This window comes from Podarcis bocagei, assembly GCF_964188305.1.
Source record: "Podarcis bocagei genome assembly, chromosome: 8".
NCBI classification, from domain to species: domain Eukaryota; kingdom Metazoa; phylum Chordata; class Lepidosauria; order Squamata; family Lacertidae; genus Podarcis; species Podarcis bocagei.
In genome coordinates, this window is record NC_138133.1 from 26,880,920 (window position 1) to 26,899,140 (window position 18,221).

The window sequence follows — 18,221 nt, forward strand, 5'->3', positions numbered from 1 at the left end:
TTTTATTTAAAATGCATCTCTGGGTTATTTGTGGGGCATAGGAATTCGTTCATCGCCCCCCCCCAAAAAATATATAGTCCAGCCCCTTCACAAGGTCTGAGGGACAGTGGATTGGCCCCCTGCTGAAAAAGTTTGCTGACCCTTTTTGGATAGCCAAAAAATAATCTGTGTGGCCTCAGCGCAGTTTCAAGTATCAGAACTTGTGTGCCGGTGCAAACTGCAGCTCAGAGCATAGATATTTAGTTTGGAAACAGGTGGTTGCATCCAACGTTAGTTGTGCTCAGAGTAGACCCGTTGAAATTAATGGACATGGCCGACATAGGCACATTAACTTTAGTGGGTTTGCTTTGAAGGAAATCTGATATCACAATGCATCAGATTGCAAGCAAAGATATGGCTTGCAAGGCACCAACGATCAGCTGATTGTCGGAGCTTATGAATCCCAGTATGTAGCACTCCGCAAGATGCAATAAATCAGCTGAACGCCTTGCACGGGGCTTCACAAGACCCCATGATCATTGGCCCTGTTGAGAAGTGTTTTTCGGACTGTTATGGACTGGGCTGCAAGGCTGTCATAGCACTTTGCAGGCACCAACAATAGGGTGAATGATGGTGCCTGGAAAGTCCATTTTGGCTCAGCTAACTTTCTCCCTGCCGCACACCTGACATCAGTTGCAGGGCAGGTGGGTGTGGCTTGGCTGAAATGCCCTTGTGGGCCAGATGGGGCTGCTTGTTGGGCTTCGTTAGGCCAGTGGCCTGGAGGTTCCCCAGCCCTGTTTTATTTTATTATTATTTGTTAATAAAATCAATATTTTAATAACAACTTTCAAAACGTGTCAGTTTACCAGATGCTTGTTAGTTACACCGGTGCCGCCTCATTCATTGACAAGGACAGCTAGGAGCTAGGAGCATTTTGAGCAGCTGGTTAGAATGCTTTGCCCAGACATTATGTCTCTTTAAAGAGAAGGCTTATCTTTAAAGAAAGAAATGCGAACTTGCAGGGAACGGACCTAGAATGTTTCTGAGCCTGGCTCTCACAAGCAATCTGAATGACTATATTTTGATCACCATGCATAATTGTGTTTCTCCCCAGTAGGGATGCCACCTGGCTGACAAACGGATATTCCCAGCAAATCAACTGAACCAACCAACCAACCAACCAAACAAACAAACAAACAAACAAACATATAAGGGCATTGCAGCTCCTTCACCAGTGTATTAGATGATTTGCCATGCACCACATCTGTCTGAGAGGTGCACAGTATCCTGTTCGTTGTACTTTTCGAGCAGCGCTTCTGTCATATTCCATAGCGATAAAGATAATAATAAAAAAAATAAATGACACTTTTATAGCGTCTTTCAACCTGAAGGATCACAAAGAGCTTTGCACACTATAAAAATGGATATACAAACAATACAAGAGGATGGTTTTACCTGCCCCTTGGGCATAGCTGCTGCAGAGGTGGAACCCAGCAAAATGGACTACTGTAACACAGTAGTCGAGAAATAAGGAAATAAACAGAAGCCAGATAAAAACTGCATGGGAAGCGAAGCATGCAGAGGGGCTCCAAAACTCAGGGGTTTTGCCAGCATTTTTAAATCCTTAATGTTTGCTTTCTTCTTTCCTAGTAACAGCTATCTTTACTGGGTCACAGTATCGCTTCTCGGCCTTTTGGCTAAGATCAAGTGCAGTATCCTTACTGGGTCAAGCAGTGACCTGCCTAGTCTATGAAGAGCAAGATGCTCTAACCAGGAGCAGCTTACAGATAAAATATGCCAGTGATCTGGCATACTGTCTTATGGTCACACATGTTTATCTTTCTTTTTACTCATCTATTCTTTTTAAACACCAGTTTAGCAGTGAATTCCACAATCTGAATATGTATGGCTTGTGTGAAGAAGGGCTTCTTTTTATTTTAAGTTGTTTCATCTGTCCTTGGAGTTTTGAGAAAGAATAAATTTCTATTAGCTTTTTCCATGGCTTTGATAATTTTATAAATCTCTATTCTCTCTCTCTCTCTCTCTCTCTCTCTCTCGTTTTTATCTTTTTAAAAACTAACACATCTGAATTCCTCAACCTTTTCTCCATATGAAAGATGATAATCATCCATCATAATTCTAGTTGCCCTCTCCTGTATGTTCTCCAAACTCTGTGCCCTGTTTTTATTTAGAAATGTGTTAATCAAGTCAAAAGTCAAGAAAAAAACAATAGGAAGCTCAAACTGGAATAATAATATAATATAAAGCATTTACTAGTAAATCTGCAAATGCAGCTACCTCATTCTTCAACGTAGAATCCACATCATTTATAAACAAATTCTCCATTTGTTACTACCTTCTAATTTCTGGTCCCAGTCCAGCTAAAGTTAGCTGGAAGTAAGTCCCACCAAAAACAAAGGGACTTGACGTTAGTTATGACTAACTTGTCACAAGTTGACCAAGCCTCATTAGCTCCTTCCCAAACCAGTATCACCTCTCCTCCTGGTTTGAAAAACCCACAGTGATAGGAGTGTCACTGGCTAATTCAGAAGGAGGTTTATAGATAATGATGACTATTTCATTTGAGCCCGAGGCTGGAGGACTGGAGATTTTAGTCAAAGCTGAAGACCAGGTGACATCCACTGACAGCATCCTTGCTGGGCATGAAGTGGTATTACAAATTATGGACGATCAGAACCAAAATACCTAACACATAGAGATTTGCAGATCAGACCTGACTATTTATAACAATCCATTGGATGTACAGTGGTACCTTGGTTTACAACCATGATCCGTTCCGGAGGTCAGTTTGTAAACCAAAACAGGTTGTAACCCAAGGTACGCTTTCTCCAATGGGGCCTCCAAAAGAAATTTGTTAGCGGATCTCTCTGTGCATATGTATATTTACTTCAAAGACCAAAAGAGCTGAAAATAGGGTGTAGTAGATAGTAGTGTTTAGCTTTGTTTTGTGAGTGGAGTCATAAACACTTCATTACTTTGAACTGTGTGGGAGAGGAGTTTCTTCCCCTTAACAGAGGACTCTGGAAGAAGCTGGGAGCAGGAGATCTCTGAAGACTCTGCTCTTCTGATGCATCTCACTGGTTGAGGAATAGTGAACTAGGAGGGAGAGACAATTCTGATATCTTTACGCTTCCATCACATGAAGTGATGCCAAATGAAACTTTTAAAATTGATTTGGAGAAGAAGAATCTGTTCTCAGAAGCGCAGCTGATATGAGACAAGACGTTTTGATCCCGAGCAGACTGGTGCAGGACATTACCTTCCTCTTAGTGCCTGTTAGGATCTCACGCATCTCCAGCAGCACACTGTGTTCCTTTGAGGGAAGAGATATCCAGGGGAGAGAGGAAAGCTCCTAGCTGTGCAACAGGGAAATGCCAACCAGCAAAGCAAATGTATCTCTAGCGAGGTAGCTCCTAGCACACGTTCTGCGGTGGAGATCGATAGGGCAATTGCACGTTGCTCCTTCAGATAACAGCTGGAGTTTTGAAGAAGGGCACAACTTCAGAGACAGGAAAGGAATAATTCAAGGAAAGAAACACTACAAGCCTGCCAGAGGCCTTAGCAGCAACAGTAGAAGAGAATGAAAGTATTCTGCTTCGTAAGAATCCAGTAATTACCGGCTTTTTTGCTCTATAAGACTCACTTTTTCCTTCCTAAAAAGTAAGGGGAAATGTGTGTGCATCTTATGGAGAGAATGCAGGCTGCACAGCTATCCCAGAAGCCAGAACAGCAAGAGGGATTGCTGCTTTCACTGCACAGTGATCCCTCTTGCTGTTCTGGCTTCTGAGATTCAGAATATTTTTTCCCCTTGTTTTCCTCCTCCAAAAACTAGGTGCGTCTTGTGGTCTGGTGCGTCTTATAGAGCGAAAAATACGGTATATACTGGTATGGTATAAGAGGGACGCAAGTGGGACTGTGGGTTAAACCACAGAGCCTAGGACATACCGATCAGAAGGTCGGCGGTTCAAATCCCCACGATGGGTGAGCTCCTGTTGCTCGGTCCCTGCTCCTGCCAACCTAGCAGTTCGAAAGCATGTCAAAGTGCAAGTAGATAAATAGGTACCGCTCCAGCGGGAAGGTAAACGGCGTTTCCGTGCGCTGCTCTGGTTCGCCAGAAGCGGCTTAGTCATGCTGGCCACATGACCCGGAAGCTGTACGCCGGCTCCCTCGGCCAATAAAGCGAGATGAGCACCGCAACCCCAGAGCCGGCCACGACTGGACCTAATGGTCAGGGGTCCTTTTACCCTTTTATGGTATAAAAAGGCAGGGGTGGGTTTCGTAGGGAACCTTTTTCAGCCCAAGGTCTGCATTGCCTTGGGTTGTGGGAAGGCTACATATCAGAATGGAAAGATCCCTTTCATCCACAGATGGCCACCACATCTCTAAGCCATTGATATTTGTGGTGTACACTTCTTTTCTCCCACTTTCATCCCTAGTCAAACAGAGGTTTGTTGGTTGGTTGGTTGGTTGGTTGGTTGGTTGGTTGGTTGGTTATTGATGGATGGATGGATGGATGGATGGATGGATGGATGGATGGATGTGATCCAGCCACAAGATTTGCCTTGCATCTGTTTCATTGGGAAGCAACTTATCTGATTTGTTACCCCCTCACTGACTTCCTGATTTGACTTGCAATTCAGGATCGAGTCGGACCCATTAAATCTGATGGTCTGCCTCCTCCTCCTCCTCTTCTAAACACCCTGCTTTCAGAATAACAGCAGCCATGTGGAAAACATTCCCTCGCCCCCAAATCACACTATGATTGGAGTGCCTTAGGAAACTAATCCATTGTGATTAAAATCTAGACCTGTCCATCAAAATGAATGAGCCCTGCCTCTTCCCTGCCCCCGCCCCACTTGAACTCAGGGAATTTTCCTATCCTGCTTGGATTTGCTTTTTTAAAAAATGTGGTCACTTTATTTGAAATGGCAAAGTGCAGCAGACCTCAGGTAGCTGAGTCCACAGAAGGACTCTGGCCTTTACAGACTCGGAATACCTTGTTAATGACGCAGCATGACTTGGCCATGTGCAAACATTTCCTGAATCGCCCCTTGGTGCCTCATAATTTGGGCTGCACACAGAGTGGATGCACACCTCTAGTTTATACCTTTTGTTTCTGTGCAGTGTTGCTGACGGCAGCTAACAACAAATAAGATAAAATACAATCACATTTTTGAAGTCCTGTAAAATCCTGCAACGACAATACAGTGATACCTTGGGTTACAAATGCTTCAGGTTACAAACACTTCGGGTTACAAACTCCGCTAACCCAGAAGTAGTACCTCGGGTTGAGAACTTTGCCCCAGGATGAGAATTGCGTGCCGGTGGCGTGGCGGCAGCGGGATGCTCCATTAGCTAAAGTGGTACCTCAGGTTAAGAATGGTTTCGGGTTAAGAATGGACCTGCGGAACGAACTAAGTTCATAACCCGAGGTACCACTGTAATGGATAAGAAAATGTGACAGACAGTACAAACGTAATCAGCAATGGCTCTAACGTACCAATTTCAATTCTTTACCGGACAGGGGGTGGAGATTGTCATTGTTATAATTGATTGATTGATAGATTACATTTGTTAGCTGCTTTACACAAAACAAAAAGCCTCAAAGGGACTTATTAAGATGAAATACCACAGAGCTGGCTATTGAGTGCCTTCCCAGGAACTTTACTCAGGATGGGAAATTTGCGACTGGACAATGTTGTTGTTGTTGTTAAAATCCAGGGAGGATTTCTTACCACTGCTGTCTTTAGACATGCAGGGACCACTCCCTCTCATAAAAAGGCTTTACTCACTTCCCTGCCCAGCAGTACCCTCCTTGCTAGTTGTAGTCACCCATCACTTGGAGCAAGGATCCAAGGCACATGTTGATGTTGTTGTTTAGTCATTTAGTTGTGTCCAACTCTTTGTGACCCCATGGACCAGAGCATGCCAGGCACTCCTGTCTTCCACTGCCTCCCGCAGTTTGGTTAAACTCATGTTAGTAGCTTCAGGAACACTGTCCAGCCATCTCGTCCTCTGTCGTCCTCTTCTCCTTGTGCCCTCCATCTTTCCCAACATCAGGGAATTTTCCAGGGAGTCTTCTCTTCTCATGTAGTCACCTGCAAGTATCTAAGTGCCTTGCCCACATCCTCATGCCGTACTAGTAGAAATTCCTCCCACAAAACAAGACTAGATGGTGCTCTAGATACCTCCTGAGGTTTGGCTGCTGTAGTAGTAGAGTCCCAGTCCCAGCAGATGCAAGTGATTTTACCCTCAAAATGATTCACAAGTAAGTCACAGTGGGCCACCACTTGATCTTCTCTCTCCTTTAGGCCAGAATGTGAAAGGCCTCAGGCTATCCAGAAAAAGCACAGAATGGCCTAGTGAGGATGCCATGAAAACAGCAAAATACGTCTGCTCCGCTTTCCCTGCCACCAAGAAGACTCAGTAGTGAGCACCACTAGAGTCCAGAGGCGTTCGTTTGGAGTTTTCCTCCACTTGGGTTGCAGCCATTTCCCAGCTCATTTCATTGTACCCAGCTCTGGTGTGTAGCAAGAAGCCGGGCAGGCTGTATCAAGCAGGAGGAGGCAACTGTGTCAACAGCCTGGGCCATCCAGGTACAGATCAACCAGGCTTCAGTAGAGGCACCAGTCGTATCAGCTTGTAGCTTTAGCAAATACTTTTAGCAAGTATATCATCTTAAAGCAGAGATGGAATATTTACTTGTCATGTTTTGCTCTGATGCAGCGTTGTTTCTTATTTTTTGAGATTTCAGAACTGCTAGCTGATTAAATCACGCTTTAATTAGCATTATTCAGTTGTCTTTTATTGATTTTTATTTGCATTGTGCACGCCTGCAGAACGTTACTGATGTTGCATTGCCATGTTGCTTTTTACGAGTTTGTGCTTTTGTGCATGTTAAAATTCTAAAGAGGAAAATTAGTCCTTAATGTGCCTCCTGTGTACACCAGATTTGTTTGCAAACTCTATGCCAGTTTTTCATTTACAGTCACTGAGTTAGTTATTAAATTATGCGTATGGGGGAAAAGAGAGAGAGGAAAATCAGAAAATACATTAACATTATCTCTGGGTAAACCTGAAAAATAATATATAGCCAGCATTACTGTGCAGCACAGCATGGATTTATTTCCTCGCCATCCCTATAGTTTGCCTGTGCATAATCCATATTCAGTAGGAATCCTATGCATATAGACATGTCCCTGCCGTTGCTGAATACCTGCACCAATCTTTGATTACAAAACATTTGAAGATTCCGTCTGTAGTACGAGGATAACTAAAACGAAAGATGAAGGTGCAGTATTTGAATTAAGAGTAAATTCACAGATCAGCAGGTGTAGAGAGAAGGAATTCAAATTCTGAAAAAGATGACAGTGTGAGATGAGGAGACTCAAGGACAGATGCTAAAAACTTTTTTTTAAGTGAACATGAAGAAACAGAAGCAAGCAGAACAAATACACTTTTAACAGGGCCCCAGGGAATGGTAAACATGGCAAGACATTAATAACACTATGATTTCCCCCCCATCTATAGCATTTGTGTCATAGAGATGTCAACATTTCATCTTTTAATGGACAGCCTAGTAGTACGAATGCAGATAGCAATAATCTGTTTTAGCCCCACAATTTGTATACTACCCTTCAATAAATAATCACCCAATAAAGGGTGATAACAACAGCACAATTGTAAAAAACAACAACAACCCACAATAGAACAAAAGTAATAAATAAAACAGCAGGATAAAACAGTCAGATCAGGTGGTGAGAGCCTGGGAAAATAAAAAAGACATTGGTAGTGAAAAGTGCCTGGTAGTGAAAAGACATTAGCATAGGTGACAGGCAAGTTTCCCCAAAGAGTGGCTTCCATAAATGGGGTGCCATGGGCAAAAACATGCATCCTTCCAGCTATTACCAGCCTCACCTCAGCTAGCAGAAGCAGATACCAGAGAAGCTTCTTGGAACATAACTTTAGTGCATGGGCAGCAGCATATGGGAGTACTGTAGATGTTCCTTCAATTACTTTGAAGCAAGATGCTGGGATTTACTTCTTTATGCTGAGGCAGAGATGGCCTATGGCACACCCTATCCTGTTGGACCACAACTCCCATCAACCTGAATGTTGGCCATGCTACGTGAGACTGAGTCCAAAAGCAGACTGAGGACCACAGGTTCCCCATCCCAGGACTAAGATGAAACTAGAATGGATGTCCAAAACTCAAAAAAGGAATATGAGCAAATAAATACATACACATGTGGGTTGTGTTTGGGAATTTGGGATGTGCTGTGTGGGGATGCGGGTTGAATAGATGCAAATTAGAAACTGCTTGCTTTACGTTGAAATCTTTTTTCCACCTGTTAATTAGCTTTCTGTGTGTTTTATGCCTGCGTAGGTTCTGAAGCATTGGAGCATTTCTTAGTAATGTCAGTACACGAATGCCTTGGTTTCTGCTGATCAGTAGTGATGCAGAGGTACTTTGCAGGTGCACAGAGACCATTAGGCAAAAGACACATCCCATTTTAGCAGCCAGGGGTCTGCTCCAGTTTGGTGTAGTGGTTATGGTGTAGAGCCAGTTTGGTGTAGTGGTTAAGAGCGGTAGTCTCGTAATCTGGAGAACCGGGTTCGCTTCCCTGCTCCTCCACATGCAGCTGCTGGGTGACCTTGTGCTAGTTACACTTCTCTGAAGTCTCTCAGCCCCACTCACCTCACAGAGTGTTTGTTGTGGGGGAGGAAGGGAAAGGAGGATGTTAGCCGCTTTGAGACTCCTGAAGGGGAGTGAAAGGCGGGATATCAAATCCAAACTCTTCTGCTCCAGGCTTGTTAAGTCCTCAAAGCCAGGGAAGCTGGCCCCTGGTCCAGGAGATGGATAGAGGAAAGATTACCATCCAAGGTTGACAGCAACATGAGACTCTTAATCTCAGGGTCATGGGTTTGAGCCCTACTCTGGGCAAAAGATTCCTGCATTGCAGGGGATTGGACCAGACCTTCGTGGTTCCTTCCAACTCTATGATTCCATGATTCTAAGTTGGGCAAGGCTGAGTTCCAGAGAAAGGCAAATTAGGATCCAGGGGGTAGGGGGAGTTTGAACCGGGCAGAACATCATGCTTGAGAAAAAGAAGGTTAGTGGCATGGTTGGAGTTGGCTTCTGCCCACTATATGACTTGAGATGGTTAATATTGGGGAAGATGCTCTTTTTGGTATTTGGATCCCAAACTACTACTACTACTACTACTACTACTACTAAATTACTTATGCTCATCAGACTGGGTCACTATAGCCACTCTGGGTGGTTTCAAACATAATAAAAACACAGCAAAACATCAAACATTAAAAACTTCCTGATACAGGGCTGCCTTCAGACGCCTTCGGAAAGTTCTGTATTTTTATTATCTGTTTGACATCTGGTGGGGGGGGGGCGTTCCACAGGGAGGGCACCACTACCCAGAAGGCCCTCTGCCTGGTTCCCTGTAACTTCACTTCTCTTGGGTCCAGCAACTCAGTGGTATCAGTGCAGCACTTTTAGGACTGGAGACGTGTGGGACCATCAGGCTGCCCCACTCATTAACCTACCAGCCACATTTAAAACCACGGTCGGTGTCATTTGGACAGGCACAGTTCAAATTACGCCACGGTTTTAAAAGTATCTCCCCCCCCCTTTTTAACGTAGCAGGATAAATCAAGGATTGTTTTGAATTACTCTCTTTCTGCTAGAAAACAAAATGGGTTATCTGTCAAGCAGACAAACAGCAGACATTAACCATCCCTCGAAAACATCTTTATGTAACTTCCAATATGCATTTCAAGAACTGCCATTTTCTTCTGAAAGAAGGGGAATCCCGTTTTTAGTTCCACGTATACCAGACATAAAAAACACCATTTCCTATGTTTGTATTTCAATAACTTTAGGAGGGGGAAACAACTGCGTGATTTGTCGTGAGAACATTTTTGACTGATGACTAACGCACAGACTTTAGAATCATAGGTGCTATTTGGAAAGCTTGTTTTTCGTCTCTGAGAACCACAGTGTTCGTGCCTTCTGCAGATGCCTGTAGCACCATTTTTCTGAAACATAAGCTTAAACAAGCCTTTAATGGCAGGTGTATACTGTATTCAAAATGGGGGGGGGGGAGAATCAATCTTCCTACTTGTCCCACCCTCCAAAAAGAAAAAGCCAAGCTTAGTTGATCTTCTGTAATTTATGACAGACAGAGGAGAAAATTTCCTGTGGGGTAAACAAAGGCAAATGACTGTTGTGTTAATGCAGAATAATAATATGAAATCCGGTAGGTCCCTGACATCCACATCATAGCTTTTCAATGCACTTATGTATAGTGATTGATTATATAGCAGTCTTTCCTTCTTAATCACTATTGATTCAAATAATTCTCCACTGTGGCTACATGCAGGAATTGGCACACATTTCTAGTAATGGCTCTGGTGTGCCGTGTGGTTTGCTGCTTGTGAAAGTTGCTTGGTCTAGGAGGTATACCTAGGTACTTATTAAAGTGGTGTTGCTAGGGTCTTAAAATGCTTGAGGAACAAGCCAATGACACAAGCTTGCCTCTGGGCAGATCATGGCCATGAGTGACTGAGCTTGGCAGCATGCCCTGCAAGCAAAGGGGTTTAAAAAAATAGATTTAAAATGTGGGAGAAGAAAAAGGGTCAAGACATATAGGACCCATGACAAAAGTCCCAGAGCTCAGCCCCCTTGAGCCCCCCCCCCAATAACACAATCCTTGCCTCATTTCCATGATGCATTTTGAAGATATAACTCTTCAATTGCTTTGGTCAGACCACACCTGGAATACCTTGTCCAATTGTGGGCACCACAATTTAGGAAATACACGGACAAGCTGGAATATGTGCAGAGGAGGGCAACTAAGGCGATCAAGGGTCTGGAAACCAAGCCTCGTGACTTGAATAGACTCATGTCGCGTGTGCAATTGAAAACAACATTCTCCATTGCAAGTACACAACTGCAACCAACACCACCTACATAGGATGACAGAGTTGGAAAGGATCATTTTAGCAGCTTAATATGCACAGAGATTGGATGGTAACATGATTATTAGTTACCCAACTATTTTTTAAAAAACCACACACCACACATTGTACTTTATAAAGGCTGAATGAGAACTTTGGAAGAGATCAGCTAGTTTGCAATGTAAAGGTTGCGATATGCTACTAGGTATATGTGTGTTTCCTTTTGAAGTTACAATGGAATTTGACCTTTTAAGTTTCTCCCATTTGCAAGGAGCATTGCCTGGGCACATTAGTGCAAACTGTTATCTTTTTGGAAAAAGGCTTAAATTAGCAATTTCTTCTTGTCCATAGCGACGAGGAAATGAAGGTTTAATTATCCAATAAGAACTTGCAAGCACTATTTGAATTCAAGGTGTTCACTGAAGATATTGGAGAATTTTTTTAAAAAAGTATAATATCAAAGGAATTTTTTAAAATCCATTAGTTAGGTGATACTCTGACAGAATATAGTTATTTGATATGTGGAGTGTTTTGAACTCTTGTTAACTTGGTATGAGAGAGTGCTAACAACTTGGTCTATACATGGCTCCTCAACGTGTGAGGCAGACCTCCCTAAAGAGATGTGTTGTGGATGCTTTTGGGGGAAGGTAATTGCTCCTCCTTGCTACATTATAGGCCAGATTCTGTTAATTCCTTGGCGGGACATGGTATGAGTCTGCGCAACTTAGACTCATGGTTAGATGGATTTATACAGGGGAGATCTATTGCTGGCTAATAATGATGGTGGTTTCCTGGAACCTCTGGATTCTGTCATGACCCCAGACTCGTATCAGCAATCAAAACACAGTCTGATGCTGCAAAGTCACCAGCTAGGGACCCAAGCTGGGAGCCTGATGCTGGTGACCAGGGAGCCACTAAATCTGATGCTGGTGGGCAGGAACACCCTGAACCAGATCCCATAGAACCGGGACCCTCATGAACACCTTCCTCTGGCCCTGAGGAACTAATCTACCTTGCCTGTCCAATGGCACAGGAAGCACACAGGCCAAAGGCCAGGGATTATCAAAGAAATACCTCTCTTCAGCCCTTTAAGGGCTGCAGTTCACACAAGGGGACTGGCACCTACGAGAAATAGGCTGGAGGAAGAGACTCAAAAGGCCTCAGTCCACCTCTAGCCTCTTTTTGGAGTGAGTGGCTCACTTGGAACTCTCCGTGGTGCTGCAACACCTAACCTCCCTTTGCTGCTCTTTACACCAGGTAATCTCAGCAGATACAGTGGTGCCTCGCAAGACGAAATTAATTCGTTCCGCAAGTCTCTTCGTCTTGCGGTTTTTTCGTCTTGCGATGCACGGTTTCCCATAGGAATGCATTGAAAATCAATTAATGCGTTCCTAGGGAAACCGCCTTCAGACCAGGTCCGGGGACAGTCTGTCCCCGGACCTCTTCTGAAGGCTGGGGGGGGGGGGACAAGGGCTTTTCTTCCCACCCCCAGCATTTTAAAAAACCCTGGGACAGCGGAGGACTTCTCCGCTGTCCGGGGCGATCTTAAAATGCTGGCGGGTGGCATTTTAAAATCGCCCCGGACAGCGGAGGACTTCTCTGCTGTCCGGGGCGATTTAAAAGCCCCTGGGAAGGCAGGCAGGGGGGACAAAGACTTTCGCCCCCTGCCCGCCTTCAGAAGGTGTTCCCGCCCCCCCGCCCCACTTCGGAACAGCTTTCCGAAGTGGGGCGGCTGGGGCAGGTGTCCCCGCCCCCCCGCCCCACTTCGGAACAGCTTTCCGAAGTGGGGCGGCTGGGGCAGGTGTCCCCGCCCCCCCCCGCCCCACTTCGGAACAGCTTTCCGAAGTGGGGCGGCTGGGGCAGGTGTCCCCGCCCCCCTCCCCACTTCCGAACAGCTTTCCGAAGTGGGGCGGCTGGGGCAGGTGTCCCCGCCCCCCCTCCCCACTTCCGAACAGCTTTCCGAAGTGGGGCGGCTGGGGCAGGTGTCCCCGCCCCCCCTCCCCACTTCGGAACAGCTTTCCGAAGTGGGGCGGCTGGGGCAGGTGTCCCCGCCCCCCCGCCCCACTTCGGAACAGCTTTCCGAAGTGGGGCTGCTGGGGCAGGTGTCCCCGCCCCCCCCGCCCCACTTCGGAACAGCTTTCCGAAGTGGGGCGGCTGGGGCAGGTGTCCCCGCCCCCCCGCCCCACTTCGGAACAGCTTTCCGAAGTGGGGCGGCTGGGGCAGGTGTCCCCGCCCCCCCTCCCCACTTCGGAACAGCTTTCCGAAGTGGGGCGGCTGGGGCAGGTGTCCCCGCCCCCCCTTCGGAACAGCGTTTTAAAATGCTGGGGGTCGGGAGCGAAGCGCTGCCGACCCCCAGCATTTTAAAACCTTCCCGGGACACGGGGAGATTTTAAAATGCTGGGGTTCGGCAGCGCTTCGCTCCCGACCCCCAGCATTTTAAAACCTCCCCGGGACACGGGGAGATTTTAAAATGCTGGGGGTCGGCAGCGCTTCGCTCCCGACCCCCAGCATTTTAAAACCTTCCCGGGACACGGGGAGATTTTAAAATGCTGGGGGTCGGCAGCGCTTCGCTCCCGACCCCCAGCATTTTAAAACCTCCCCGGGACAAAAATACCCAGGCTACTTCCGGGGGGGGGGCGAGCCACGCCGCTTTGCTGGTGGTCTTCCCCCCCTTCTCTCTTCTTTCTGGCGGCTCAGGGGAGGTTTGGGAGCGGCGGGCAGGCTAGGCGCCGTTGAGCTACACTCCTGGGCTGCTTCCGGGGGGGGGGGGAGCCGTAAAGTCACAAATATAAGCCGCACTTTAACTTTACATGGTTGGAATTGGGGGGGGGGGAAGTGTGGCTTATATTCAGGCCAATACGGTATTTATAGTAACTGATTCAATAATCAGAATAACTGATTGACTATGGTTGATAGTTATGCAATAGGACAGAAGGTCTCAGTATTTGGCCTCATGAGAAGGCATAGAAGTGCCAATTGCTATTGTAGAAGCAATGTGTGAATACACACATGCATGCATGCACGATACATGCATAAATACCTACAAATACATACACATTATGTGTAAGCTGGTTGAGGGAAGATCTTTAGGTATCTGTAAAATTAGAAAATGTATCCATTTGTTCAGCCATTGCTTTTTCTGTTTTTGTTGGTGGTTTCCCCCCGCTCATGGTGCAGCTCTTGTTGCCAAAAAATAATGCTGTGCTTAGCTACACAGCCTCCTCATCTGGCAAAGCAACGGCAGGTAAATCTCCAGAGCAACCCATCAGAACAGATGCCAGCAACCTTCAGGGGATCGCCTTCTCCCAAAAATAATGTCGGGGACTTTCCTGCCTCCCTGCACTCTCACAAGCAAATGTTTCTGGAGAAACACCTGACAAGCAAATCCCTCTTCTCCATTCCACGAAATGAAAATATGCTGCTTCACTGATCCTGGATTAGCAAATTCCTCTTTTAACCATGAGATCAGCCTTGTATTGCCTGCTGCTAAAATAAAAACAAGAATGTCCCCCCCCCTTCTGCACCTCGGTAATCTTTCCACTCAGCCTGGCATTCTTGACAAGCCCTGCAATGAATTTCTCGAAATAAACCAGAGATGCCTATAGCAGCTCCAGCTGTGTATTTTTGAAGTCATGCTTTAAATGACTGGTGCACAGCCTGTTCTATAAAACAGTTAAGCCAGGCTCCTTGGAATTAAGCCTGCCTAGTCCTGTTGAAGTCAGAGTATCGTTAAAGATTTAATTTGGGGCATTTAATAAGTAAACCCATGATAGTACCTAAAACCTCAAATAAAGGTGTGTACTTATTTATCTGAAGATCATTTAACTCTGTACAACCACTTGTTCCCTTCCCATGCCACCTCACTCCCCCCACCCTGGCTCAAAATGAGCATCATGTCCAGTGACAGCACTGAAAATTCTGGTTTCCAGAGTGGAATTACTTCTTTAGAACTGGACTCCAGTTAAGAGGGGCCAAAACTATCTGCACCTCTCTAGGGAAGTCCCCCTTGCATTCACTTACAGAGAAGCAGAGACCATTTGTTTAGCACTTCTTAGTGGGAGGAATGAACACACTGCTTCCATCTGTTGAAGCTAGGATATAGAACCATCGAATTGTAGAGTTGGAAGGGACCACAAGGGTCATCTAGTCCAACCCCCTGCAATGCAGGAATCTTTTGCCCAACATGAAGGTCAAACCCATGGCCCTGAGATTCGGAGTCTCATGCTGTACCAACTGAGCTTGCTGCAGTCGTGGAACCCTGGTTCCAGCAAGTTGTCCTGACTTTAAAAGAAACACAGAGAAGAAGAAGAGTTTGGATTTGATATCCCGCTTTATCACTACCCAAAGGAGTCTCAAAGCGGCTAACATCCTCCTTTCCCTTCCTCCCCCACAACAAACACTCTGTGAGGTGAGTGGGGCTGAGAGACTTCAAAGAAGTGTGACTAGCCCAAGGTCACCCAGCAGCTGCAGGTGGAGGAGCAGAGACGCGAACCCGGTTCACCAGATTATGAGTCTACTGCTCTTAACCACTACACCACACAGGCTACACAATAAGCAGTGCTTTTCTGCCCAAGAAAAAATAAGTTCCTGAACTCACCATGAAGTTGTTACAGTAAGTTGCTAGGCGACTTGGGGCAGCCTTAAACAGATGCCTGTTAGACAACAGCTGTGTTCACCACCTGCAAAGGTGATAAAATCTACGGCAAGCTGTCTCCCTAGCTGGTTTGGGGGGTCGCCCTTGGTTTTGATACTGGTCAAATAAATGCACCTGTGCTTTCCTTGTTCTCTTAGATTCAGGCAAGTGGCTAGGGCAGCTCCAAAGGGCCCTCACATAAACACACGTGTGTGTGGCCTGTCTGGAAAGCTTAAAGACCGCTGCTGCTACATGGGAGATGGATTGAAGAAAAGGAAATACAAATTGGCCCTGCCCTGTAGCTTGAACAAATGTGGCTAGGAGGGACTAGGAGCTAGGTGGAGTCATTGTTGTTGTTTAGTCGTTTAGTCGTGTCCGACTCTTCGTGACCCCATGGACCAGAGCACGCCAGGCACTCCTGTCTTCCACTGCCTCCCGCAGTTTGGTCAAAATAATAACTCAGAGAAGCTATGAGCTATGCCGTGCAGGGCCACCCAAGATGGACAGGTCATAGTGGAGAGTTTTGACCAAACGTGATCCACCTGGAGGAGGAACCGGAAAGCCACTCCAGTATCCCTGCCAAGAAAACTCCATGGAGTCATAGATCTAAAGAAAAGTGTAGACTCACACATGCTGGCCAGCTTCCCTTTTGACTTGAAATGTTCATTTTGGGCTTCTCAGAAGTGCGTAAAGGCAAGGAGTGGGCAGGGGGAGCACCGGCCTGCAATGGTGCCCACCCGAAAGGTGCCAGAACTGCGCTCCAGCTGAAAAAAAGGACTGCACATAAGCATATATTAGGCACTTTGTGCTAGGTTGACAATTCTTGGCCAAGACAGTGGCCAAGTGTCCTGGCTCCAAACAATGTCCAAACAGAGGAAATGTGTGGGAGCAGAAGGGAGGAATAACACGGATTTTCCATGGATCGGCAGGAAACTGTAGGTATAACTGTAGCGTATTGTCACTAAGCACCTCTTTTGCCAGGTGAAAGATTGTAATAGAGTTGCCAGACCAACTCAACCTTGGGATGTAAGCTGGGCCATTGCCTTGAAATGAATTATGCCGCCGGTGGTGGATTTCTAATTTAAGTTCTCTTTATATTAAGCTTGGAACTCATTTGCAGGCACAGTTTGAATGGGAAAGTGTCCTAAGAGGTGAAAGATCAGTGATTTATATCGAGTGTCTGATGTTCTGCTTCTCCAGCCGTTTTGTGGCTCAGTGGAAGTGTCAGAACAGATATGCCTTTTCAAAGAACCTTATTTGCAGTGCATCTACTCCATCCTCTGCCCATCAGCGCTAAATTTTTAAGTCTCATAAGTCAAAATCTCAAGAATTATTTAATTAAATTGTAAATATAATGGGCATTCCATTGTCGCATGCTTTTTAATATAAATTCTTTTTATTTTGTTCTCAGAAATCTGTATATATCTGGTACGGTGTCCTTTAACTGCAATTGCAAGACAAAAAAAAGGTCGCTGTTTCTCAGAACATAGATTTTTTTGTATTTATATTATAATGATTCAACAAACTATTGAGTTTAGGGCAGATTTTTAAAACAGGCCATGCTTCAAGTGATTATGCATTCAAGAGTTACATGTTTTCTAAAAGGCAGTCATGTACTCTGTTTGGAAAAGATGGATGAAGATTGTAGTAGGCTGTTTTTGAAAGTTTTTCTTTTTCCCATCCTGCTCTCTTCCACCTCCAGTCCTTTACTGGCCATTGACACTAGAGATGCATATTCTTACAACCCACTCTGTTGTGATTATAATTTGTTTTAAATTGTTCTCAATGCTGTAATTTGTATTGCTGCAACCTACCCTGTGACCTTCTGGTGAAAAATGGGTTGTTGTTGTTATTATTATTATTATTATTATTATTATTATTATTATTATTATTATTATTATTAAAGTTGGAGTGATTAAGAAGAATGTCCTTTGTGAAAGATTATTTTAAAAAAACAGAAATAGTTATTTTACACGGGGTGCTGCTTTCAGCAGCTTTGAAAAGGTGTCATACGGAGATTGTCATGTACTTCACATAGAGTACCTCATGTATACTCTAATAACAATCCAGTGTCACTACTGTTGTAACTAGAAAACACACACAAAACACAACACAAACACACAGGAGGTATCAGCAGACTGAGGGAACCCTAAGATTGGCGGAAGTACAAATGATATTTATGGGGGGGAAGTCAAGGGGGAACCCTCCCAAAGCAGTTCACTGAAGACTAGCCATTCTCAGTGGGTGTGGATATTAAGTGCTAGAGGGTGTGGGTGGGCGATAATGGAAAACTGGGAGACTGGGAATCTTGCTGCAGGTCCTACTTGTTTCCTACTGCTTACACATGGGGAAATATAAGACTCTGCAAAGTTCTCATGTGGACTGCCACAAAGGTTTGATCGATTGAGCTTCCTAAGATGTTTTTCACGCTAAATTAAAATAAAATAAAATAATTTCACTTTGATTAACACTTGAACAGGTTTCACACTACAATTCTGCGTTGGATAAAAGCGTATGGGGAGGTGAATGGGATCCGGCCTTGCAGTTACTTCCTCTGTTATGATCTCCGCCGTCCCACCTCCCCTTCCACATGGGAATGCTGTGTGTGGAA

The 18,221-nt window shown here is 45.3% G+C and overlaps 1 protein-coding gene across 2 annotated transcripts in view; it reads left to right on the forward strand.

Annotated features, from left to right (window-relative positions):
- The window catches only part of FARS2 (phenylalanyl-tRNA synthetase 2, mitochondrial), a 211,833-nt gene that overhangs the window by 179,883 nt on the left and 13,729 nt on the right, over positions 1–18,221 (forward strand). Inside the window, exon 9 of one of the 2 annotated variants that reach the window (XM_081206494.1) lies at positions 1,097–1,369. The exons of the other annotated variant lie outside the window; for it this stretch is intronic. Coding sequence (XP_081062620.1) covers positions 1,097–1,142 — 46 coding nt within the window. The 3' untranslated portion in view covers positions 1,143–1,369. Of the gene's footprint in view, positions 1–1,096; positions 1,370–18,221 lie in introns of those variants that run through there. 2 annotated transcript variants of the gene reach the window in all.